Raw genomic sequence first — 27,031 nt, 5'->3', positions numbered from 1 at the left:
ATGGGCTGGGGTCCCAGGCTGAATGAAGAAGAGAAAGGGGACTGAGCAGCAAGCCTTCTGTCTCTGTGTCCTGGCTTTGAATGAAACGAGACTGGCTGCTTCCTCAAACCCCTGCCGCCAGGTCCTCCTGACAAGGACCTCTCCTAAGCTGCTTTAGATCATAGTAATCAGAAAAGAAAAGTAGCTGGCACAGAAGACAGCCAACTGTAACTAATACAACTATAACGACCGTTATTCCTCCGGCGGCCACACTCACAGTTCTGGAGCTAAGGCCTCAGAATCTTTTGAGGAAGGGACATGGAGGTGTTTCACAGTCTGTAACCCAAGAGACAGCAACCAGTGAGCCACACACGGCTCTCAGAACAGACCCCACCTGTCCCCAACTCTCTTCTGCCAGGACCCGCAGAAGCATAGCCATTAGAGCAGGAGGACACGATGTGTGATTGGCAGGTGCCTGGCTGTGAGCAGGTTATAGGCCTATCAGGGTCTCTTCTGTCCTGTCTGTGGGAGAAAGCTGTCACGGCTGCTAGTATTGTCACCGTCTCGGAGATACGTCTTCACTGGGTCAGTGTGCCACTATGTCGACAGGTTGAGTGAAATGACAGTCTTAAGCCGAAGGGCCTGGACTGAGTACAGACATAATGGTCAACCGGCCAGCGTTAGTTTTACTCCCGAGGCTCAGCCATCTATCTGCATTTGCCATCGGAATCCGGAATGAATCTAGGCAGAAAACATTTTCTTCTCTGCTTCCCTGTGTGATCCCTTCAGAATCCCTGCCGCAAATGGGGCCAAGGGGTTGAAAGGTCATTGGGATTTGCTAGCCTTGCAATGCAGGAATTCCTAAAAGAGCCGATCAGACCCTCGTGGTGCCAGCTGGCTCTTCTGTACTAGGTAGAAGGGTTCAATACCCCGACTGCTTGGGCCTCTCCTTCCTAGTGGCGTGTCAGGCTGAGATCCCCTGTCTGGTTTTGTTTAATGCGTGTTGGGGCTCAGATGAGCTCATTATGGGAAACAGATCTGTGAACATGTAATTACACCCCAAAGAAATGCCAAAACAGAGGTCTGGACAAGAGTTAGTAAAGACCAGAAGGGCCTGTGAAAAGCTACCCCTGGCTGGGTGAGGCTTGGGGGGGGGGTGTGGAAGTGGGATTGCCAGGGCTTCAAAGAGGAAGCTCTCAGCGGGGCTCATGCTCTCAGAGGTGGAAGACCTTGGTAGGTCTGGGCACAGTGTGTGTAGGGCTGCAGGCTGCTCCTTGAGGCTGGGCTCAGGGACTGCAGAGCCAAGCAGGGCCTCAGACCAGAGACCACACAGCTTTTACAGTGCCACCTCCAGGTGAAATGTCATTTATTCTTCACCTCGTATGTGTACTGCTTCCTACACTGCGGCAAATACGGTTCAGTAATAGAATGGTCTGCAAAGGCACAGCTCACCACTGTCCCCTGGGGTGGGAGGCGGGGAATATCTTGTTAGAAGTAAGCAGCATCACTTTGGCCCAGGGCACAGACCTGGATGCTGTTGGTTTGACACTAAAATCCTGACTCTCCAGTTCTGAGCTGCTGTTTAGTCTTTGGTCAGTATCTTCGCTTCTCTGCACCTCGGTTTCCTACCTACAACCTGAAACATGTCATCCCTGTCTCCTACATAGGGCTTGGGTGAGGGAGGGTTCTGTGAAATTACAGATGTAGGCAACAGAGCATCTGACACCAGAAATGTCACGGCATGGGTCAGATGCTCAGCCACCCATGGAAATGTATTATAACACCTTCCAGGACCAGAGCCCGTGGTCTGTGTTCCCCGGACTCCCTGGCTGGAGCTCTGTGTTCTTTTCTGTGAAGGGCCACCCTTACCCCTGCTAGGGCAGGCACCCCCCCCCCAGCCTCCAGCCTGACGGCGACGTCTGTACGGGTCTTTGTTTCAACCACATTGTTTTCCCTCTGGATTCTTTTTACACTGCTGGATATGAAAGACCTAGGCGAGCGCCCTCTGCCCCCTCCCACTCCGAGCACAGATCCTGTGGCAGCTGAGGGCAGACCTTTCCTACAGGCTTCTTTTGTTTGGTCTTTTTTCCTTCTCAAGAGAAAGCTCCAACTCAGAGGAGTCAGGGCCTCGGTTGCAGCCGGCTCCAGCACCGACCCCCAGTGTGACCCCCAGGCTGAACTTTTAGAGCCGCAGTCTTCCAGCTTCGAAGCACATTAAGGATAGGTGCCCGGGAGTTGGGGAGATGGCTCAGTTGGTAAAGTGCTTCATTGCTAAGCACAGGGACCTGAGTTGGATCCCCAGTCCTTACACTTAAAATCTAGACAACGGTGCTGTCTTATCAACCTGGGAGGCACAGCTGGGAAGATTCCCAGGATCACTGGCCGCCCAGCCAATACTTGGCAAGTTCCAGGCTAGTGCCTGAGAAATGACACCACAGGCTGGCTTTCAGACTTCTCGGGCACATGCACCGTGTATACACACACACACACACACCTGCGCACGCACACACACATATGCATACATACACACTCGAGGGGCAGGGAGGGCACTGATGTCTGTGATACAACAAGGGCTGAGTCAAACTATAATTAAGGAATGAACAGGGCTGGGCCATGGAAGGGTCCAACGCAGACTCTGCTGCCCCCAGTCTTTGGGAATCTTAGAGCCTGGACCCAACTCCTTGGGCCCTTCCTGTCTTAGCTGTCACAGCTATGCAATGGTCTATAACACCAGCCTCAGACGTGGCGGGCTGACTAAATCTGGAGGAGACCCAGGGCTGGATGTCACCATTATGTCCTAGCCAAGTTTTCAAGTTGGAAGCCCACCGCCCCCCCCCGACCCCCCGACCCAGGGGCACATTTGAGTTCTCCCCGCTGTAGTCTTGTGATGTTGCCATCACAGAAGGAACTGTCAGCAATTCAAATCAGGGGATGGCATGCAAGCATCAGTCTTTGTGGCCAGGAATCTTGGTGCATACCTGGGATCCAAGTGCCTGAGATGTGAAGGCAAGAGGGCCAGGTGTTCGTAAGCACAGGCCTGTGCTACGTGTGATGTCTCAAAAAAAAATTTTTTTTTCTTCTCACTGTTGCTTGGTGACTGCTGCCCTGCCCCCCTGATATCTGTGAGACTCAAGGCAGGATCCCAAGGAAGGCCTGCTTCCAAGAGAACCATAATCCCTCTGTGATGCCAAAGCTCTCCCGCCCTTGCCCCATCGCCCTCCTAGTGACCTGTAGGCCGGGTATGACTTCTGAATTCTAGGACTCCTTGCATTTTTTGCAAGTATGGCAGAAACTATCTCCCCCCCCCCGCCCCCGCCCCCGCTGCCCCTTTCCACTCCTCCTGTGTCCAACACTACCCTGAGCATGAGGGCCCCTAACCTGTTGGGATATGGGCCCGTGCCTCTAAACAGCTGCCCTATTGCTGTGGCTCAGACACGAGTGTCCCTCTGAGAATCAAAAGGTCAAAGCCATTTAGACAGGACAGGTTAGTGTTTCATTCACCCGGGGAACAGTCTGGAGTGGGGTTGGGGAGGGAACATGTTGCAAAGAATCATGTGTCACGCGTGGACCCAGTCTTCCAGAAGGAGGCTGGCAAGCACAAGGGAGATCGCACAGGAGCCCTAAAAATGTGATGTCCAGGGTAGGGCACCCCTTGCCCACACCTCAGTGTGGCACTGGAGGGGGCTGCCTGGAGAGGGGACACACTTCACTTCCTCACACACTCCATTAGTCGCTCAGTCTCACAGTACAGAAATGCACCCCTTATCTTGCCTAGGTAGAACTGCCTCTGTCCTGCTGTCTGCCAAAGCTCCCAGCACAGGGGTTTCACCCCCAAGGCTTGCTGGGTGGCTGTGGAAGGGCTGGCTGAGTTGCTGGACGGTCCCCTGTCCACACTGCTGCCTGTGGATCTGACACCTCTGCTCAGACACCAAGCCACAGCCTGCCCTACTCCGGAAAGAGTCGTCCCTGAATGTTGTTTTGACGGCAGAAGTCTGGATAGAGAGCGTTGTTCCAGTTGTAGAATCTGCTGAATTCCTAGGGAAGGTGGCAGGGGCAAACCCCTGAGCATCTTAAAGAGCAATAGAGGGAGCTGAAAAACGCCCGGAGTCAGCCAGAAGTGAGGCTGGGGGCTGAAGGGTCACTTTCCTGTCTTGAACGTTCCCAGTTTCTGTACTTTGGAGCAGGCGAGCCTGCTTTCTGTGAAGATGGCTTGTCTGTGACCAGGGTCCTGGAAAGGAGCCAAGTCTGTGCTCTGGAGGGTGAAGCCCTCTCTCTATTTGACATCTTTATTGAGGAATTTCTCAAATATAACAGAAAATGACACCAGAGGGACTAGAAACTGGGATGGGATCTCACTCAGGCCGGAATGGCTGCCTTTAGCCCGTGTAATTACTTGAAATAGCAGTTCAGTTTCAAAAATATTATTCCAAACTCGGTGCGATCGGCCAGCTGAGCAATATTTAGGCTAATAGAATAAGATTTTTTTTCATCTTAAATTAGAACCAGCAGCGGGTCATTTTTTCCCCACCTTCACAAAGCAAGGCTCTCTTTTCTCTGAAAGCCATCAGTTCACTGAGCCAGATGTCTTCATCCTTCATCTTTACTTGACTGACTGAAAAATGTGTTTCTCAAGTCGCTCACAGCTGGAATTTTGGACTGGTCCCCAGCACTTTGATCCCCGTTGAAGAGAAGTTATTTGTAGTCGCATCCAGCAGACAAGCTGATTGATTAACCAGATGGCTCTGTATCAGCGAACATGTATTGAGCACCTACTGTGTGCCACACCTTCTGCTCAGAGGCAGTTCTACCTAGGCAAGATAAGGGGTGCATTTCTGTACTGTGAGGCTGCCCCATGTTGGGTTTGTGCTCTCTCGCTGTTCCCCCACATCCCCAGCATCTACAGGTAGACACCATTAGCAGCCTCATTCTAGAATCCAGGGCCCAGACAGATAGAAGCCACTGGTACCAACCCTTACAGATGAGGAAATCTCGACTCAGGGAAATGACCACAAGGGCCAGTAGGAAGCACAGCTAAGACCAGACTCAGCATTTGTCACATCAAGACTTGAGCCTGTGCCTGCTGATAAGTGTTGCCCCACAGCACCCAGGAAAGCTCCATGTTGAGAGAGGGATGTTCTATGTCAAGCATGCACCCAGTCCTGGGGCCACCAGGTTTGTTCTGTAATCCCAGCACCTGCCAGACCAGGTGGATAGTGGTGTGCCAAAGGGCAAGCGAGCACCTCCTCCCGGCGCTGAGGGAAGTGTTTGACCCCTTGCTCATGGCATCACCTACTCCATGTGACAGTATATAGCCCTGTTTTTCCAAAGCCCTGCTGTTTCCCCAGGGTACCCAGCTCAGGGCCCTGCCTATGCCTCCTCTTACATTGCACCCTCGCTCACTGTCCGTGCCTCCAGACCTCAGGGTTCATGTCTCTCTGCTCTTGACAAGCTGCCTATAATAAGTTGTAGAATGAGTAAAAACGGGGATTTGCGACCTGGACACAGCCCTTGCTCAGCTGATCTCCATGATGGGAATGCAGGTGCCAGGAGAGAAGGACTGTGTGGAAACCCTCTAGGGCCCCGGGTCAACAAGGATGGAAGCCTGTATCCATGGCAGAGGAAGTGTTGTTCAACAGTGTTCAAGCATTTGTGTAGGCACCAAAGTTGTTCTGTGTTCCTACTGGGTACCCACTGACCACACAAGCAGTAAGGAAAATCAGTAATGGGCTCACCCTTCTGCATTCACATAGTAGGAACACAGACAGCAACATGTGAACATACAGCTCAGCATAGTAGCTCAGTCAGATCAGATCCACCCAAAACAGTAATGCTAAACACAGAAAGTACCCGAGGTAGGGGAGCACCATCAGATAGCCAGGGGGTGGGGGTGGGGAGTGACCTGCCGGATCAATGGGTTTTGCTCACATTGCTGCATGAAAAAATCACACCACATCAAGTGGCGTGGAATTCCATCATCCTCTGCCTGTGGGTTCCGTGGGTCAAGAACCAAGTCAGGAAAATCCAGTCTCTGATCCAAGGTGTCTGGAGACTCAACTGGAAGACATGAAACTGGAGATGGTGGACGGGATGTCCAGGAGCCGGAACCATCCGGAAGCTTCCTGGCTCATGTCCCGTGGTGGTTGCTGGATGGTGGCCAGACTGTATACGGGCAGCCTTTCTGTCTGGGCTTTCGTTCAGGCCAGGGTGAGCCTCCCCTGTGGGGTGGCTCTGTCCCTACAGAACAAGGTCAAGTGTGGGAACTCCCCTCTAGACTCATGGTGAAGGTGGTTTTAATGGTTTCGTATGATTTAAGGGGAACAGATGTGAGAGAGGACGTCAAAGAGGAGGAGGGGGAAGTACCTTGTAGAGGTCTGGAGACCTCTGAGCTAATAGAAGGAAGACAAGCTTGGTGAGGTTAGGGACAGATCACTGTGTTTAGAGAATGATAGAAGAGGGAAGAAGATGGGTCCAGGAGACAGGCACAGATTGCTGAAAGGGGTGTGTCCTAGGTTGGGGTTTTACTGCTGTGTAGAGACACCATTGTAAGACTGACGAGCCTTAGCTTACTGGGGACTCCCTGAGTGAACAACTCAGAGCTGGGAAGCAAGAGGAATTTATGGTTCCAACATCTTGGGGTCGCCCTGAACACGGAGAGAGAGAATGGCAATGCTCAACCATCATGGAGAACTTTACACAGTTCTCCAGGCAGCAGCCATTAGGCACAATGTGATTGGCAGAACAGTGTGACTTTTAAACTGATTGGTCTATAGAGAATGAGGTAGGTGGCCAATGGTCGCTCTGGGCCTCCCTGACCTGCAGGTGGCTGGTGGTCCACCCCTCCTCCCTGTGGTCTGAGGAATGTAGTTAGCCCCGCCCTTCTGGAGGGGAGGGATGCTTGTGTTCTTTATGACCTTTCCCTTCCAGGAGGGGAGGGGTCCGCTGGAATCTTCTAAAGTTCCTGAGCTGACCTCTTCCCCATCACCATGGCAACTCTTATAAAGGAAAATATTTAATTGGGGATGGCTTACAGTTCAGAGGTTTAGTCCATCATCATCATGCTGAGAAGCTTGGCAGCATCCAGGCAGGTATGGTGCTGGAGCTGAGAGGTCTACATCTTGATCTACAGACAGCAGCAGCGAGAGACTGTGAGCCACACTGGGCAGAGCTTGAGCGTAGGAGACCTCAAAGCCCATCCCCCACAGTGACACACTTCCTCCAACAAAGCCACACCTACTCCAACAAAGCCACATCTCCTAATCGTGCCAGTCCTTATTGGCCAAGTAAGGTGGGGGGTGAAGGGCGTTCCTATTCAAACCACCACAGGGTAGATTTTATCCCAAGTAACTGAGAAGCAAGCGGGGGGGGNGGGGGGGGGGGGGGGGGGGACATTTTGACCAGAGACTAACATGTTTTGAATAAAAACCCTTACTGTTTCCAAGAGGACTGTTATAGGGATTGGGGGGGGGGCAGGATGCTTCAGAAGGGAGGCCCCTATAGTGGCCCGGCTGGATGCTGGTGATTCAGTGTAGGGTGACAGCGGTGGAGGTGGTGGCCGAACTCAAAATATATTTGCAACAGGCAACAGGAAGTCCCGATGGATTCAACTTAAGAGGCCAGAGAGAACAAGGACCAACTGTCGGGGTTTGACCTTCAGTGTCTGTGTGGTTCTGCCTTGTGACTTAGGCAGAGATGCCTTGGAGAGGTGAATGTCTTAGGTAGGATGGATTGCAGGACTCAAGCTTGGTTGAATTCTGTTGGAGATAAGAACCGGTCTTCCACATACAAAGGGCATGCAAGGTCAGATGTCTCTGGAGTCTAACCTGGGAGGAGTGTGAGACGTCAGCTTCAAGATGGCTTTGAATACCAGAAACATCAATACCAGTTTATCTCATAAAGATCTCATGTGCACCTGCCCTGTGCAGCCCCCCTCAGATGAGAATCCAGTATGGATGGCCTGTCCTTAGTAATCACCAACACTCAACCTGCCTGGCTTTGGACATCCTGCCTGAGTCCATCACGGTGTGACTGTGGTTAGGTAACCTAGCTTCTCTGGGCCTCGACTGTAAGGTGGGATCAGTGAGCATGCTTATTTCTAAGATGAGCTTTGTAAATCACTCGGTGTGATACCCCCCACCTAGCAAAGGCTACATGGGTGTCAATGATCTACTTACCACTGCCCTACTATGCAAAGCCACTTAGAGTCCTTTTTAAAGAACACGAGTAGAGCTTGAACTGGTGAAGGAGCAGTGGACCAGCTTGGGCTGTGGACTGTGTGTGAGACCTATAACAGACACCTGAGCCCTACATCCAACAAGGTGCTCCTGACAGATAAAACCAATGCAGGTCAATCAGCACTCCACCCTCTCAAGGGGGATGTGGAGGATCACAAGACATCAGGGCTTCTCATTTTGTAACCTGGCCACATCCTCTGCCTTCTCAGTGTTGTTCTGGCCCCTATGAGGTGGGCACAGCCACTCTCTGCTGTGTCCAAATGAAGGAGAGTGTGCAAGTGACTTTAGATACCACTGCCTCAGGCGGGAGAGGATGTGGACAAGGGCCCTGGGGAGAGGATTGCAAGGCCCAGTTGTGTGTGGGGAGGGAGTCGCTGAGATGCTGGGAGAGCTCCCTATGCTGGGTCACTCTGGGAAGACAGCTGGAGCCAGCGCTGCTCCTCTGAACCCTGAGGAAGGTTCCAGTTACCCTTTATTTGTTTTCAGACTCCCGGCAGCTCAAAAATGTCTCTCACTAGGGGAATAAAGGTTGACCATCTTGATGTAAAACTAGACAGCCCTGGTCAACCCTGTCTCCTCTGCATAGGTGGCAGTGTTTCTGAGGCAGAGGGGGGAAACTTCTCCCTGATCCCTGTACCCTTCTCCCTCTTCCTTCTCATCTTGGCCCTTGCTGAGGTGAATGGAAATCCTTGACTGCAGGATGCTGTCACAGTTCGAGACAGGCAGGCCATTTTACGACTATTCATTTGGCTTCCTTTTTGCTGAGATGGGAATCTCATGTAGCCCAGCCTGGACTTGAACTTACTCCGTATGGGGACCCCGCCTTGAACTCCTGAGCCTCCTGATTCCGCCTCTAGAGTGGCCAGGATTACAGGCTTGTGAGCTCACTGCAGATTTGCATTTGTTAATTTGATAGAAATTCCTTGGCCTGAGAAAAAGAAACGTGTGCTGGATTGCCCCATCGCTGCACAAATGGGAAGCAGGTGGGGAGGTGGAATGGTTCCAAGCTGGGGGGCTCCCCAACCCTTCTCCAGGGCCAGCCAGAAAGTGGGGTGAGCTTTTTTTTTTGGAAGAGCCCAGGCCAGCCCTGGAGTGAAAAGGACAGTGAACTAAGAGGCAGGCACTGGCGGCGGCTGCCTTCCTGGGGGATGCTGGGACACTCTGTCTCCAGGCCTCAGCTTCCACATGGTATGTGAGATTAAGTGGATGGGATTCGGCCAGTGGTTTTCAGACTTCACGGGGTTGTGTGGACAGCAGCAGAATTCCTTCTCTTTAGAGATCATGCAGGGGTCATGTTGCTCCAGCTGAAATGGGAGGCCAGATGTTGGGGGGGGCATGGAGCCCATCCCTACCCCCACAAGGTCCTTGGAGCCCCAGGACCTCCTCACTGAGCCGCTTCTCCCTCTAGATGTCTTAGGGACAATAGCCAAGCTTTTTCCTATGTCCTCCTCATCCCAGGCTGACAGCTCCTGGCTGTCTCAGGACCGTGGCCCAGCACATGAAGTAACTGTAACTCCCCTGACTAACTTTCTTCTTGCTCTCCAGGCCTGGTCCCTGTGGTCCCTGCTACTGAAATGGCCCACTCCAGCCTCCCAGTTAAGCCTATTTGGCTCACCCACACATACACACTTGTCTCCTAACCAAGACTCTCTGACCAAGCGACAACTCCCAGAAAACGCTTCCCTGACTATACGACTTCTTTGTTTGTTTGGTTTTGTTTTAAAAGATTTGTTTACTTTATTCATTTTTATATATGTAAGTACACTGTAGCTGTCTTCAGACACACCAAAAGAGGGCATCAGATCCCATTACAGATGGCTGTGAGCCACCATGTGGTTGCTGGGAATTGAACTCAGGACCTCTGGAAGAGCAGCAGTCCATGCTCTTAACCTCTGAGCCATCTCTCCAGCTCTGACTCTATGGTTTCTATAGCACCATTTAAGGCTGCTTTGGCAGTCTGGGAGTGGATCATCCTACTTCCCTAGAAGAGCTGTGCTCCAGACTGACTTGGCTATGCATCCAGGGCCTGCGAGGTTCTTGTGTAAGACAGGAATACCAGGGGGCCCATCACAAGAAAGGCACCCCAACAGCAGTGAGCACACTGACTGCATGGCTGTGAGCTTGCAGACCTGCCATTGGAGCAGATCCCACCCCAGCACACACTGAGCTGGGCAGGTTCTTTGGGAAGGTGTTTTACCAGCTAGAGGCCCGTATTGGCTCAGAATCTATCCACACGGTGTCTCTGTTCCCAGGTCCTTCCACCCTCTGCTCTAGATGCCTGGAGAAGAGGCACCAGGAAATCAGGTGCCCTGGACCTTCACTCCTGGCTCCCTGCCTAGCCACGGTGGGAGGTAGAGAGCAGTTCTGTGCTCCCAGTTTTATCTGGGAAGGTGGCATGGTGATGGTTCCAGGAGGGGATCCTGGAAATACAGCATGTTAGTGTGTGTGGAGGGGGAGCTTACGGAGAACTTCTATAGAGGGGTGGGAGTGGTCTGTGTAGCGAACATAGACTGTAAACATAGTCTATATAGAGGTGTTACCTAGGTATATATGAGTGGTCTGTGGAAGTGTGTCTATGGGGGTGTGGTCAGAATGGGAATAATATGACTTGTGTCAGGGTGTGGTCTATATGGGTGTGGTCTGTGTGGGTGTGGCCTGTGGGGGCATTGGCGTGATCGGTGGAAGCCAAGTGAGGTCTGTGTGGAGAAACACAGTATCAATGAAGAGCACAGGCCTCCGGCTCCTTCCCTCCCCTCCAGTCAGCAGTCAATTGAAACTTCATCATGCCTTAGGCTGAAGTCTGTTGTCACTCCACCCTATGCCTACCCCACCTTTGGAGAGATCTCTCTTTGGTGGCTTGGGGAAGAATCCCTGCTCTGTCCCAGAGCAGAGACTCCATAACAGAAGAGACCACAAACAGCAAAGTAAACACAGACCACGGACAGAGAGCAGCAGGCAAGCCGGACACTCGCCTTCCCCGGGTTCCGTTTGCCATCTGGGTGCCAAGAGCTCAGTCGGAACCCCGAGGGAATAAACAATAATAAGTGTCTTGTGAAGACTCTTTAAAAATATCCTGCCTCCAAATCACAGGCTCAGACCCAGCGCTGAGTTGTGCACTAAAAGGGGCATTGGTAAGACATGAGGGTGCCTCCCCACAGCCCATCTCCAGCCCACCCCTATGACAACACTCTTGCTCATCCTGGATCCACGGGGCCCCGGGTGGCGTCTTGGGTCACACAAACATATGCAGGGCCTGGCTGTGTCTGAGCAGATGATGCAGCTACCCCTGCCCCGACACAGCGGGACAGAGCCCTGGCTGTTTCTGATGGTCATCAGCCAACCCATGCATCCGCCTGCCCAGCAAGCCTCTCTTACTCACCTCATCCAGACCACATGCAACTGGAAATAGATGCCTGGCAGGGACAGCCTGTGCCCACAGGCGCTCCCCATCTGTGGAGTGAACAGTAGGCGTGGCTGCTTAGTCTGGGGTCCTTCATCACCTCCTAAGTCGACCTCAACAAGGACAGGATCTTGCAGGCCATCTTGCCGCCACCACCATCCCTGGTTTGTCTGCCGGCTGCCCGGCGATCAGACACCAGCAGAAGCATTTAGGACCAGCCATTGGTCCTTCCACGAAGAATGTGCAGGGGCTGGACCACAATGGTAGCTCCATGATGAGGAGCCAGGCTCCCCAGATGGAGACAGGGGTCCTAAGAGATCCTGCCTGCCATGGCCAACCTTACTTTTCTTGCCTAAGCTCCCAGCAAACTAAAAGTTAAGCCAGTCCCTGCTTGGAAGCACCTCTGCCCCCATTGCACACCCCACCCTCATCCTTGCTGGCCCAGGTATTCTAGCCGCCCCCTTCCCTAGCCTCCCTGCCGAGTGACTGGCTGCCAGTGCACACCCCAACCCTGCATATAGACACCCCACCCCCAAGAATTAGACTGCATTGCTAGAGCATTTACTTACCCGTCTTCCACACGTGGGATAATTATACGGAAACTTCCAGACAAATCAGGCACAAAATTGGAAAACACTTGATGTGGTCACCCTGCTCTAAGGCCATGTCCAGACTTGTCCAGGCATAGACATAACTTCATATGGTTATAAGCACTGCATTGATTGATACGATATGCTGCCTCTCGACACCAACAAAAGACCCTTCCTTAACACTGATACATAATTGTGTGGCCATGATCTAATCAAGGCCCAGGATGTGGGGAGCAGGTAGCCAGTGGGCACTTGGTACCATTGCTGTGGTGATCCTCTGGTTGGGGCAGCAATGTACCTGGGAGATATAGCTTGTAATATGGCAAAGCCCTCTCTGCCCGTGTTGGCTTCTTGCATGCCCATGTCTGCCAGTCAACTCATTCCTGGACTTAGAATTGGAAAATAACTCCCAATGTGGTGCCTCTGTGTAATCAATGCTGGGGGTGGGCTGTCCAGTGGTTATTGACAATTGACAGCCGGCTCAAGTGTCGGATCAAGAGTGAGGTTCCTTGGTTTGTTTAGTTTGGTTTTTTTTCGAGACAGGGTTTCTCTGTGTAGCCCTGGTTATCCTGGAACTCACTCTGTAGACCAGGCTAGCCTCAGGTGCAGAGATCCTCCTGCCTCTGCCTCCTGAATGCTGGGATTAAAGGCGTGCACTGCCACCACTTTGCAAAGAGAATAGTTTAAGAGATGGCAACAGTATACACAAAGCATAGCAGCAGGAAGCTCAGGCAGGTTGGGGGATGGACTTGGGATAGACACCCGTGAGCCTGAGGAGACAGGTGCATCACACACTGCCTGACCAGAATCTGCAGATGTACGGGATGCAGGAACGTCAGAACCTCGCTACAGACCAGACATTGGGTGCACACACACACACACACACACACACACACACACACACACACGAGACATTCACAACATCCCACCACCAAATGTGCTTTTGCCCTCACTGGCCCCAGGCTATCTCGGAGAGAGAGAGAGGCTCACAGGCTCTGGGTTGATCTGTCTGGCCTTATCTCCTCACAGCGTGTTCCTGGCAGGCCTCAGAAGTTCCTCTGTGGTGCGTTAGTCAGGTTCTTCGTCCCTGTGATGAGATGGCTGACATAGGCAGTTTAAGGTGGAAGACTTGGTGGCGGGGGCCCGGGGGTGAGGGAGGGGATGTTAGCTCCTGGCTTCAGAGGGATCAGTTCGTAGTCTCCAACTGTCCTGCCTTGGCCTCTGCTTTCTCTCAAGTGTGTTCACTAATGAGATGAAGCCAGCACTTGGTCTCGTCGGTCACCAAATGTCCCATCCCTAAGCTGACTATAAGGGGTGCTGAGTGCGGGAAAGAATCCACCCACGCATGCAAACCTGTTAGAGGGCCAGGGTGGGACATGCATGGGGCAGGAGACTGAGCGGCATGACAAGTCTCTCACAAAGAGATGGAGTGGGGCTGGGCAAGTGGAAGGAGCTAGAAAGAAGGAGGAGTTTCAGTCCTTAGCAGCCAGGTGAAAGACACAGCTTTGGGCAGCTAGAGACAGGACGATCCCAGGGAACACACTTTTGGGGGTTCAGTGACCATTTTACAGGGGCCGCATATTAAGATATTTACATTATGATTCATAACAGTAGCAAAATCACAGTTATGAAGTAACAATGAGATAATGTTATGGTTGGGAGTCACCACAACATGAGGAACTGTATTAAAGGGTTGCTGTTGAGAACCACTGTCCTGGGACTTTCTGGTTAGCAAGCCAAACCAGCTGGCAAACTCCAGGCTTAGTGAAAGACCCTGTCTTAAGGATAAGGTTGAGAAAGACACCCAGCGTTGATGTATGGCATCCACAATATGAGCCCATAGGTGTTCCCGCCTATACACACATACGTATGTACACAGATATACAAAATAGAAGACAACCCTGAGGCCCACAGCACTCTGCCCTGCCTGCCCTGCCTGCCCGGTCCTGTGTGCGCAAAAGCTTGAGGAGGTCGGACCTGCCAAGTGTTGCAGCCAGAAGAACCGAGGCCTGGAGATTCCCAGTTGAGATAGTAGTAAGCCTGAAAACAAACCAGTGCCCTGGGCTGACATCAGGCAGGATGTGCGTTAGCTGTGTCAGGTGATGTCCACGCAACTCTGGACCTGCTCTGCTCTAAGATTCTCTGGAGGGAAGAGTCAGGCTTCTTGCAGACACATCACAGAGGTCATCACTCCCATCTGGGCCCTTGCAGGCCTCTCCCTCAGGTCCTGCCAGACCCTGAGCAACTCTCCTCCCAGAGTTCTGTCTCCGTGCCTCGTCTGTTTGGTTGCCCTCCCTCCCCCGCCAGCCCTCCATCCTTATCCTCATCAAAAGACGTTTTTAAAAACTCAAGTGCCTCCCACAGATGTCCGGCCAGGGTCACAGTCACAGATGTCTATGCTGTGTGGGGCCCATGAGGAGGAAAGTTCTGTTCCTGTCCCTGCTCTGTCACCCACGTGTGGACTATAGGCAGGCTGCTGGCTGGGGAGCTTCCTGAAATGGGACTGGAACGCCACTGAGGCAGAGTCCCATCTCATCCCCACTGTACTGAGGGATTCCTGGAGAGCTGATCTGACCATGTATGAGGGTTAGTCTTTAATTGTCAACTTGACACCGTCTAGAAGGACGTGGGAAGAATCTCTGTGAGAGGCCCTCTAGAGCAGGTTGGTATGTGGACTTGTCTATGGGGGACTTCTTGATTATAATAATTGATGTGGGAAGACCAGCCTAAGTGTGGGCAGGACCATTCTCTGGCATAAAAGAGAAGATGAACTGAGAACCTGTATCCATACAGACATTCTCTGTTCTCTTGACTGTGGATGTGATGTGACCAGTCCTGTCAAGCCTCTGCTGCTGCAATGCCCCCACTATGATATGTATAGCCCAGAACCATGAGTGGAAATAAATCCTTTGGAACCCTAGATTGCTTGTTGGCCAGATATTTTATCATAGCAAACTGGACAGGAAACTAAGATACCATATGTATGGCCAGGCCAGAGTTGGCCAGCAGAAGCCAAGCTGTTGGGCATGCAGCCAGAGTGATCACCTTCGGTGACCAGGGAAAAGGAAGCCTGTGTGTGTGCTTTTGGGGGACTTCAGGAAGTAGATGACATGGTCTTTTTGATGGGGCTGTGGGGTAAAGGCAGGGATATGGGTCTGAGCAAGGGAGGCTGGCCAGCTATCCCACAGGGAGAGGTGAGAGATGGATTTGTGCTTGGGGATTTTTGCAGCAAGTACAACTGTCACAGGGACCAGATGTAGGGATGGGAAGGTGGTATTGAGATTGACAGCCAGGTGTCTGGGCTCTGTGGTAAGACAGAGGCTGGGAGCCTAATGCAGCTGTGTGTTTGACTCTGCTCTTCTGTGAGAGGTGATGTTAGGAGAGCCTAATGCAGCTGTGTGTTTGACTCTGCTCTTCTGTGAGAGGTGATGTTAGGAGACTACCCTGGACTCTGGTGGGTCAGGTGTGTTTGCTGAACATCCAAAGGCAGGCACCGCACTAGCCAATGTACAGTCTTAGAGGATGGTAGAGGAGCTGCCTAGCTCCAAGAGCAGATTATCAGTCATCAGAGATGCTGCTAAGGGGCGTGGTCAGAGCAGGATGTTGACAAGTGTAATGGTTTGTCCAAAGAGTGGCACTATTAGGAGGTGTGGCCTTGTTGGAGTAGGCGTGTCATTGTGGGTGTGGACTTAAGACCCTCATCCTAACTGCCTGGAAGGCTATCTTCCACTAGCAGCCTTCAGGTGGAGATGGAGAACTCTCAGCTCCGCCTGCACCATGCCTGCCTAGATGCTACCCTGTTCCCACCTTGATGATAATGGACTGAACCTCTGAACCTGTAAGCCAGCCTCAATTAAATGTTCTTGTAAGAGTTGCCTTGGTCATGGTGTCTGTTCACAGCAGTGAAACTCTAACTAAGCAAACAATGGATAGTATGGAGCCTTCCGTGTCTCAGCGGCCCAGCCTTGGTAGAGGAGGGTGGGCAGAGTGGGAAGTCCCAGCTGTCGGACACCTTCACACAACTGTGGGCCACTAAGCCACCCTGCATTAGGTTGTACAGCCCAGTTTATGTATTTCCACAAAAAGAGCAAGATTTGAATAGAGAGGCCTCTAAAGGGGATATGCAAATGACCACTGTGCATTCAGAAAAAACCTGTTTAAGGTTGTTAGCAGTCAGGGAAGTGTGACTAGAAGCCAGGAGACACCAGGTCACACCCACTAGAGTGGCCCTTCTGACAAGCGCTGACCGTGTGGATGTGGAGAGCTAGAAGCCTCACACTTTGCTGCTGACAGTGTAACGCGATGTAGCTTAACAGGAAACTGTTAGCTACAGGGGCGGGCACTGGGGTGACAGCTGTGGCTCAGGCATCTGCGGCTCTTTCCGAGGACCTGAGCTTGGTTCTTAGCACTCACATCAGGTAGTTCATAACCACTTACAGTCCAGCTCCAGGGAATCCAATATGGTGGCAGATATATAGACGTGGAAATATTACTCGGTCATTAAAAAAAAAAGAATGCAGCTTCTAATACCTGCCACACCGGGGGAAGCTTCCAAACTGTCATGTAAAAGAAGCCAAACCCAAAGAACAATATATTATTATAACTATTATGTTTTATAAATTTATACAGTTATCATAACATTGATGATATACAATTCTATTGATGTGAAATGGCTAGACTAGGTAAATATGTAGAGACAGAGACCTGGGGTTCGGGAGCCCTGGGACTCACTGTGAAGGGGCACGTCCATACCGATTGGTGGGAGGGTCATGGCCTAGAATTACTAGTGATGGTTTTGCATGACCCAGCGAGTACGCTAGAAATGGCCACGGTACACACCAGAGTGTGAACTGCAGCTCCATTCTAAAAAGCAACTGTAGAAAGGAGAGAGCAGAAGGCTGTCCCACATAGCGAGCAGACCACACGCACAGTTCCTTCCACCCCTGGTTCTGGTCAGTTTTAAACACAACCATAAGCTGGTCTCTCCCCCACCCCCACCCCACCCGGCCCCCACTCCCAACCCCAGAGCAATCCTGGGGGGGGGGTGAATGGCCTGATGTCCAGTCAGGAGGGAGGCAGTTTAAGGAACTCCTCCCCTCAGAGATCAGAAGGCCAGGCAGGCTTCTCATGTGGCTCGTTGTCACGTTTCTGATCTGGAAGGGACTTGGCTGTCCAGCACGCCATGCCTGCAAGCCCCGGAGATTCAAGACATTTACTATATCTCTGTTCGGCACTGCTCACATTTGTTGATAGGCATGTGGGCCTGTTCAGGTGCTGGGAGATTTGGTTCTGTGCTTTCCTTACCACACCCTTCGCTTCCAACATTACGGTCCCTGCCTTACGGAGAATGAAACCCAGGCCTTACATGGCTCAGCAGCTCGGGGTCAGAACAGTCCCTCACTGACTAGTGCCCCGTCTGGTGTGACCTGTGGGAAAAGATGCAGACCCCATAGGCAGTGGTCACAGGGTCACAGGCAGTTCTGAGGGGAAGCAGCCCCAAGTCTGAGCTAGGCAACAAACCAGTGCTTGGCCACACAGAGAGCCCTGGGGGCCTAGATTAGCAGCTGGGCCCAGAAGGCAGGCCTTTCCTGGAGAAGCAGTGCCTGGATACAGGTAGCTCCAGGAGAGCCTAGCCTTCCTGGGCTGCATTGGGGGTTTTCACGTAACAGTGGGCTTGCTGGTCTAGAGGGCTGAGCTCCATTCTGGTCTCATCTCTCAGCCCTGAGTTTAGACTTGGGCCCAGCTCCTGGAGGCTGCATGCTGCTAACCGGCAGGGGGCCCGGGAGAAGGCTTCAGTTGACACCCAGGGCAGTAAGTAGATAGGTCCGCCATGACCTGCTGCTCCCTCCTGCCTGCCAAGTCAGAGCTCTTGACAATTCAGGAGTGTTCTGGCTCTGTCGGAACTCAAGGCCCCCGGATCTCTAAGACCCGTGTGTATTTTACCCGAAATCAAATCCATCTGGTTCTCGTTTATTTACACTTAACTCATCAAATGCAATTTTGCAAGAGTCATTCGATAGCCAAGAGGCATTTCTGCCTCAGCTGCCCTTCTGAGGGAGCGGGGAAGGGGAGGGCCTGCAATGCTCTTGCCAGAACCAGGTGGCCAAGCTCAGGGGCGGAGGTTGAGCCTGACTTCTCTGGGGTGCCTGAGCTTCAGTTCCCGCCCACAGGACGCTGGAGCCCAGGCAAGGCCGGACACACAGTGGATTCTGGGCAGCCACAGAAACATGGGTGGGGTCCACTCAAAACACAGAGTCTCTGTGTCAAATTGTGCGCGTTCATGGGCAACACAAAGTGAATGAAATAGGATCGAGGAGTAATTTTCAGTTATAAATAACTGCAAACTTGAGTTTCTCATCCAAAATAAAACAAACAGCCCACTATTAATAAAAAAAAAAAAAAACAAACAGCCCTACCTGGGGCCAAGCAGCGGCCCTTGGTAGCAAACCACAGACCTTTTGCAGACACCCTCCAGAAGCCTATGCCTTGGCCTCAGAGACCCTTCCTGTAAGGGGACAACCACAGTGAGTGGGCCCCAGCCCTGAAATGACCCCTCAGGGCTAGTGGGAACTAGAGAGCAAGGGTAGTGTCCCCAGAGCAAAGCCTGGCAGGAGTCACAGCTAAAGGCTGCCCGCTCCAATGTCAGTGCCAGACCTGTGCCTGTCCTGGGCAGTGAGTGACCCCAACGGGACACTGTTAGGCGCCATCATTGATGCCATGTTCTGGCCACCCTGGGGTCCTCAGTGGCCACACCCTTGAAGTTTACAACCCAGGGAAGCTTACGAGTGAGACACAGAATGTGTATGGGGGGTGGAGGGGTCACTGAGGTCTAAGATAGGCTGTGCCATGGGAGCTGGGGACACAGGTGGCCTAAGTGTCGGGGACAAGTTAGTAGTGACTGGTGACTGTTGGGGTGAGAGACGAAAGAAATTTTGGGAAACATGGTTACTTCTCACACTTGGTTGGCCAGGTGAGGTTCAGGCCAGACCAGCATGCGTGAGGTCTTCAGGCCTTCTTAGGCTCAGCATGCCCACCTGACATTGGACACTGCCTTTGATTGAAGGAACAACTATCAAATAGTATTCTTACTGAGGGTTCCCTTGGGGGGAGGCACACAGACTTCCTCCCTATTTGCTGTCTGTCACCTCAGCTAGCCAAAGAGGGGGACATTCCATGCAGAGAGGCTCTATCTGTTAAAAGAGGGAACCTGCTCACCCCGCAGGAGGTGCAGGCCGGTTCTGGCATCTCTTGACAAGCTGGGACTTCAAAGATAAGCTGTTTGCTCTCTGTCCTTCAGCCCTGTTACCTGGTTCAGGGTTTCCTCTAGAGCCTCCTAGAATCTTCTTAACTTAGTTCCAGTACCTAGGTTAGTTTAGTTTCCCTGCCTTCTAGGAAGGCCCACTGTGGTCTTAAAGAGGGGTGATAGAAGCAAAACATCCCATGCCCACCCTAGCTGTTACGGGGTCCCCGAGGTGGGGGCTGGAGAGAGCCCCTCGGAGTCTCACTACACACAGGTTCTGTCCTGCTGAGGCCTTGAGGGTTAGTGACACCCAGCTTGTCAAGCTACTTCTCCAAGAGTATCATTCTGCCAGCTAGGTCCAGCAGAGCTGATATTGTTTGAAAACCTTGCAGGGTCGTGGGCACAAAGTAGTTAGAGCTCAATTGAAGACACACCTCCATGCTCAGGGCTTAACTTTCCTAGCTGCCTTCATCAGCACACAGGGATCTAGCCAGTCACTAGCCTTGGGGGTTTCCAGAACTCTCCTGCTGCAGCAGTGCTCAGAGGTCCTTCCCTCTCTGCCGATCCTCTAGCTTTGGGTCACACATCTCCCTGTAGTGAAAGCTAAGCGTTCACATCACCTCCTCCAGGAAGCTTCCTGTCCTTGATTCCTGGTCTAAAATCCCAAGCTGTATTCATTCTCAGTCAGCACTTAGTGTCTGTGCATGTAGAAGAGCAAGGGCTTGGGTCTGAGGAGACGAGCCTATCCCTGGAGGAGGATCTGTGTGTATGAGTGGGGTGCATTCTGATACTGGGAGAAATGGCAAATTCCCTCTGGATGCCCGGTGATCCAAGACAGTACTCTACAGCAGCAGCAGCTAGCCTCCTTCTAAAGTGAGCTGTGGTATCACCCCTAGCAAGTCCTCCCTAGACTGTCAGGTATGGCCTCCTGCCCTGCCGGCCCTCAGCCTGAAAGAGATAAAGGCCTATCCCCACCCAAGGCAGGTGCAGCACAGCAGGACTTGTGTTCTAGGCAAAGGGAAGTAGTGGGGAGATATGGCCTCTAGGGCTGGGAACCTGGAAGAAAGTACTAAAGCACGGTGAGGGTGGGGGGAGGGAACTGCCCTCTGTCCTGTGAACCCCTGACTAGGTTGTTGTCACTGACAGGAGAGCACTCTGCCTCCCTGGGACTTTGAGAAAGTCTCTTTCCTTCTCTGTTCTCTTCTAAGAGTCAGAGAATATAAGGACCAGACCCGGTACTGGGGCTTGGGAGGAGGGGGAGGCTCCTGGGTAGATCTAGTGAGCATTGTCTGAGCTGGGGCTGGAGCTAGCATTGAGCATCCTTCTGTGTGATGGCAAGGCATCATGTTGCCTCTGACTGGGGGGCAGCGAGAAAAGGAACTCCCCACAGGACCAGACACACAGTCCAGCAGTGAGAACAATCATGATTCCATAGAGAGAGGAAAAAGCCTGCCTGGACCCTAGTACTCCAAAGAGCTTCTTCCTAGAGGACAGTCTGCGGTCCTGACACTTCCTGGAGTCATGGCCCAGCACTCTCCTGTGCCAAGGGAAAGGCAGAGCAGATCTCAGGGAACCCAGTGCCTGGTGTAGTCTCCCTTCTGGCCGTGAAGGCGCCTCTCATGTAGTAGGATGCACCCTGTGCTGGGTCACAGTGTTCTGATTTAACTCCAAGGGACAGCTAAAGGGTTGTGTCCCTGGGGTGCTCTGCCAGGTGAACCCTATCTGTCCTGGGTGGAAGACAGACTTCCCCTGATCCCAAGTACACCAGCTGATCATTCTCCATCCCCCAGGAATCCTGTCAAAAATCTTGAGATGTAAAGTGTCTCTAGAAGAGACCATGAGTGTGGTCTCAGGCTGTCTAAGGACTCAGGGTCCCCAGGACCTTCTCCCCTACTTGGGGAGGACATGGAGCCCTGTTTGTACACTGTTGAGAAGGGTGTGGACAGACAGCTCTCTCTTCCCGCCTGCTTAATCTTGGGGTTTTATCATTTGGGAGCAAGGGAAAGACATGTTTACATGGCCTTGCATTTGTTTCAAATTATTCATCAGTGTTGGCGAGTCATTGTTCCCAGCTAGTATAAACAGCCCTGTCCCAACAGCATAGCCACCCTGCCAGATCACTGAGGGCCTGTGGATGCCTTATGTCAGCAGCCTTGGTTCCTTGCTTTCGGTGATGTGCAAAGCTGGGCCAGGCCAGATGACTGCAGATGGGGCATCGGGGCCAAGGCAGCATTGCTGCCCCAGGAAGCCAGCATTGCCCCAGGAAGCCAGCACTGGAGAGTCCATATCCGATGTGTTTGACTTGCAGTGGAGAGACTTTGCTTGGCCCAGAGAGGCCAAGAGACTCAGAGACAGGAGAAGAAGGCAGGAATAGATGGCAGAGGGCTCAGCTGCATCCCAAGGTCAGGGCTCACAGTCAGCTATGTGCTATGACCCAGGTACAAGTGCCTACCCCGCTCCCCACCCCATCCCCGCCCCGCCTCCCAATGGTGCTGAGTCAGAGATAGGACTCACCACAGAAACAGCCACTCTTCCATCCTCACTGTTCATGGACCATGTCTTATAAGTCTTAGGGGTGTGTGCTTAAGTTGATCCCAGACTCAAGCTCAGGAGGGAGCGGGTTCTTCCTAATGAATCCAAATGCATTCGGGGTACAGCGAGCCTAGCAAGGTGGCTGCAGGCTCTTGCTCTGGTGTCCTGACCCACACAGTAGGTCACCCAGGTCACAGCAGCCCCCTGAGTGTCAGAGTCGCATGAATGAAATGCAGTTAGCGACCCACCCCACGAGCTTCTGCAGTTCTAGTGAGGCCCCTTGATCCACAGTATGCGGCCAGGATGCTGACTTCCTGTTGCTCAGGTGATCCGACAGTGCCCCGTACAGAGCCACAGTCTGGAGGCAGAGACCCCTCCTGCAGCACAGAGGAGAGGTGGCAGCTCTGTGCACTTTGGGGTGCCCTAAGGTGCTGCTGGTAAGGCTAGGCCAGCAGGGAGCCATCAACAAGACCTAGAGAAGGCTATTCAGAGAACTAAGAATGCCTGCCCTTCTCCCTGGCCTCCCAGGTCAGCCTCTGGTCCTGCTGCTCCTCTCTGCAAGAGCCACCTTTACATGTGAGCTGGAAACTCCGGTGGCTTTTAGAGCTCAGAGCTCCGTTTCCCTCCTCTGACAGCCACACGGCTGACATTTGAGCTCGCCAGAGAGTAATGATGCTCCACGCTGTGGGCCTCAAAGGCAGCCGCGGTCTCCTGGGTGGTTAAGTGGTCTGCAGTCCTCGAGCCTAAATAGGACCCAGCTGACAGCGCTGCAGAGCCAAGCTGTCCCCAGTTCAGTGTAGGTCATCGCCTGCCTCTACCTTCCCACATCCTTTTTTTTTTTTTTTTTTTTTTTTTGGTCTCAGTGGCAAAAGACGTCTGTGTTGAGAAGCATAGGAAATTTTCTGTGCCAGCGGTGTATGTGCATGCACATATGCACGAAAGGAAGTGTGTGTGTGTGTGTGTGTGTGTGTGTGTGTGTGTGTGTGTGTGTTGAAGGCTGGACACAGCCAGTAGCTCCACATACATACTGCTTTGTGGTTTTATGTATTTGCCTCCTGGAATGACAATACAGCCATGGGACATTAAGGTTTAAGAAGCCCTTCTTTCATTAAACAAACCGACAGAGTAGGGGCTTATGACTCTGGTAATTGAAACATGCTGTTTCACTCTGGACCAGAGCTCTATAAAGGTCCTTTCAGCCAGGCACACCCTTTGTGCCCGCAGTCTCTGGTCAGAAGTGAGTGTCGGCCCTGAGCCGGTGCCTCCCGCTGAGTGGGAAAGCCCTCTTGGCAGCCTTCCCCTGCAGTCCTGGCAGCCAGAGGTCAGGGGCTTTGCAAATCCTCCCCCCCCCCACCTCCAGGCTTTTGAAATCAATCTGCCAAGCAGAGACCTTCAGGGTGGTGCCAGCTGCCCTGGCCCCCAGCCTCCCTCCTCGGGGTTCCAGGGTCTTGTGCCACCAGCTGTAAATCTGAGGTGGGTTGGGAACGGGTGGAATGGTGAGCTGTGGCCAGCCAAGCCTCGTGGGGTGGGGAGATGCTTCGGTCTGCACTGTCACCCTGAGGACAGGAGTCCAGTGGTGTTAGAGGAGAGGCCAGGCGTGGGAGTTGATCCGAGGGGTCTGAGTCTGCCCCTGCCATTTTCCACGTAGCCCTGCACGTGGGATTCAGATTCCTTGTTTGTAAAATAGCTCATATTTGAGTCTGAGAGTGTTCGTGCAGGGCTAGAGTTAACACGGGAACAATGCTTAGAACTAGGTTAGGTATAGTCCTCTAGCCCTTGTAACTGACTACTTCTGTAGTTTGATTGTGAAGGAATACCACGCAGTATGCCTATGGAGTATGTCCTAGGGTTTTACTCTGTGAACAGACACCATGACCAAGGCACATCTTATAAAGGACATTTAATTAGGGCTGCCTTACAGGTTCAGAGGCTCAGTCTGTTATCATCAAGACAGGAAGCATGGCAGCATCCAGGCAGGCATGGTGCAGGAGGAGCTTAGAGTTCTGCATCTTCATCTGAAGGCTGCTAGCAGAATACTGGCTTCCAGGCAGCTAGGATAAGGGTCTTAAGCCCACACCCACAGTGACACACCTACTCTAACAAGACCACACCTTCTAATAGTGCCACTCCCCAGGCCAAGCATTTTCAAACCCTAAAAGTGTACCATGAAATACCTCTGGTGTACTGTCATGTAGCATCTCCATAGCACGGTGCTACAGAGGTACCCCCCGTGCAGTACTGTCGTAGCATGGTGCTATGGGATGCCCCTGTTCAGTGCTGTCATAGCATGGTGCCATGGCATATGCCCATACAGCATCTCCATAGCACGGTGCTATAGACTACCCCCATTCAATATTGTCGTAGCATGGTGCCCACGCAGGATCTCTACGGCATGGCACCATGGGGTGGAAACCCCTCATTAACTGATGGAGATACTGATTGTGTCTGCGACCCACTAGCTCCAGGTGTAACATCTCTTCTCCCCTTCTCTTCCTCTTCATGAAGATGTAGATGAGTGCCAAGACAACAACGGTGGCTGCCAGCAGATCTGCGTCAATGCCATGGGCAGCTATGAATGCCAGTGCCACAGCGGCTTTTTTCTCAGTGACAACCAACACACCTGCATACACCGCTCTAATGGTAAGTTCGGCCTGTGTTGACTGGGCATGCTTTCCAACCCTGTGGAAACATGGGATGCTCTACGTATGGATTCCAGGGGCCTAAAGGTCAGGGTGGGGGATTTCAGGGGTGACCTTAGTGGCTATTTTGTGCTACCAATGTTGGTTCTTTGTAAAAAAAATCTTTCTAGGTTCTTCCCTCTGCCAACTGTTGGTATTTCCCCTGTTTGTATGTGGTGGGTCCACACGTGGTAAATATGACCAAAGATGGCTTCCTCTTTGTTGGAGACTGGCTATGGCCAGGAAGACTGGGATTCATGTTCTCTAGACCTCTTTAAAAAAAGCTGGTGTCACCTTATGTCCCTTGAGCCTCTGGCAGCAGAGCTTATCTGCAGCATGTTCCTGGGTCACCAGCCTGCTGAAGGACCTTGGCATTGAGAGTCTGCTGCCCATGGAGGCCAGATGAGATAGGGTGACTGAGCAGGCTGAAGCTGGGTGGGCTAGGGAGAGAGCTGGTGACAAGCCAAGCCTAGTAGGTGAAAGTTCTTGGTGCTGTGTCACTAGTGGTCTGATGCTGAAGTTTGTTGAAGTTTGAACCTAGGACAGCAGGACCTTAAGGTGGGGCAGAGCTGGTCAGAAACCAACACATATATGGAACTTGGGCCAAGTAAACAGCAAAAGGCACCATCAGTTGCTAAGCAAGCTCCCAGTTCCAAGGCAGGACTGTGGACCACTGCAGAGAGGCCTGGTGGGATGGTGCAGAGAACCAAGGCGTTCTGGGGCTAGGCTGTCCTAAATAGTCAAGGCTGGAGGAAGTTAAAGAAGAGCCCACTGTTCCTCCTCCAAGACTGAGCTTTGACAAGAAGGGGGAGCTGGAGGTTTGAGACTGAAAGATGGGGGTAAAGAAGGCTCATGCTAAGCTCAGCTCAGCTCAGCTCAGCTCAGCTCAGCTCAACTCAGCTCAGCTCAGCTCAGCTCAGCAGGGCCCAGGTGTGAACCCAGAGCCTCCATCCCTCTCTGGGGATACTCTTCAGCAAGCTCTGAGCCTGAACCTCAGCTTCCTCATTCACAAGACAGGGGACATAGTTTTTGAGTCAGCAGGGTATCTGAAGCTAGAAGGAAAATCTAGTGTGACCTGCTGGCTACAAGAGGTTCAAAAGTGGAATTGCAGGACACTGTGGTTGGTTTCTGCTAGAAAATGATTCCTGAGAAAATAAAAGACAAACAAACACAAAAACAACAACAACCACCAAAAACCTTTGGTAAAAATATGTTGGGGCAGAAAACCAGAAATATTCTAGTAGATTCTTAGATTGTCTGGGTTTCTCTTGGCAGTTTCCTCGTAGACAAGTCTGGTGCACTGATCCTGCCATTAGAGTGTCCTCTCAAGGACATAAAGGCTGAACTCAGTGTTTCCCAGATGCTTGCTCCAGACACCAGAGCCACCACACAGGTGGCCTCAGGCAGACAGGTGCTCGCTTTGTTCCTGATAACCACTTAGCTGTGACACCGGGCAGAGCAGTCCAAGATGGGTGTAGGTGATGTAAATGAGGACCTGCATCCACGAGGACCATAAGAAGCAGGTTCATGAGACAGAAAAGGTCCTGCCTATGACGGGGAGGAGTCTCTCAGAGCAGCTTTGGGCCACACTCCAGGATCTTTACGTCTACCAGCGAGTGCAGGCTTTCAGTTCCTGGCTTTGGAGAGAGCCTTGGGTAGGCTGTGGTGAAGTTAATGCCTCTAGTATGAGAGAGGACAGAGGCAGGATGCAAGAGGGCCACTGTGGCTGGCCCTTCACCTTCTCAGTATTTGCCTGGCTTCTTCTGTCTTAGCCAGGGGACATGGGTTGGGGTGTGGGGTAACAGCTCAGGGAGAGCAGAGAATTGTTGCTGGAGCCCAGGCCTGAACACCACCACAGGCCGCTCATAGCAGGCTGGGCATGACTCCTCTGAAGAGGGAGGAAGCAAGGTCAGAGGAGCAGATGTGCTCCCTGTAACATTGCTCAGGTGACAAGACTCCTTAGAGAGGTAGCAGGTGGTGGGAGAGTGGCCAGTGCTGAAGGCCTCAGTGTAGAAGCAAGGTTGTACTGAGATCAAATCATGAAAATGAGCCCTGTGGAACTCTGAAGCAGTTCACTGGGCCAGGGGTGTGTGTGTGTGTGTGTGTGTGTGTGTGTGAGAGAGAGAGAGAGAGAGAGAGAGAGAGAGAGAGAGAGAGAGAGAGAGAGAGAGACTGTAGGAGAACTTGCGGACTCTAGAGACTGGAAGTGAGAGACTTGTATACTGGCTGGTATTGGGTATAGCCTTGGACACATAGTCCATTGGACCCAAAAGCTCCCATGGAATTTTAACAAAATTAGGAATGCAGATTTGGCAAAAAAAAAAAAAAAAAAAAAAAAAAAAAAAAAAAACAGATACAGGAGCCAAGTCATTGTGTTTCTT

General features: G+C 52.2%; 1 protein-coding gene across 2 annotated transcripts in view; it reads left to right on the top strand.

Annotated features, from left to right (window-relative positions):
- Scube1 (signal peptide, CUB domain and EGF like domain containing 1) overlaps positions 1-27,031 on the top strand; it is a 119,777-nt gene that overhangs the window by 23,842 nt on the left and 68,904 nt on the right. For both annotated transcript variants that reach the window (XM_021183319.1, XM_021183320.2), the window contains exon 4: positions 24,478-24,612. In XM_021183319.1, coding sequence (XP_021038978.1) covers positions 24,478-24,612 — 135 coding nt within the window. The remainder of the gene's footprint in view (positions 1-24,477; positions 24,613-27,031) is intronic.

The sequence above is a fragment of the Mus caroli genome, chromosome 15, assembly GCF_900094665.2.
Source record: "Mus caroli chromosome 15, CAROLI_EIJ_v1.1, whole genome shotgun sequence".
In the NCBI taxonomy this organism is placed as follows: domain Eukaryota; kingdom Metazoa; phylum Chordata; class Mammalia; order Rodentia; family Muridae; genus Mus; species Mus caroli.
The sequence above is the reverse complement of the archived record's forward strand: the minus strand, read 5'-3'. Positions and strand labels throughout refer to the sequence as shown.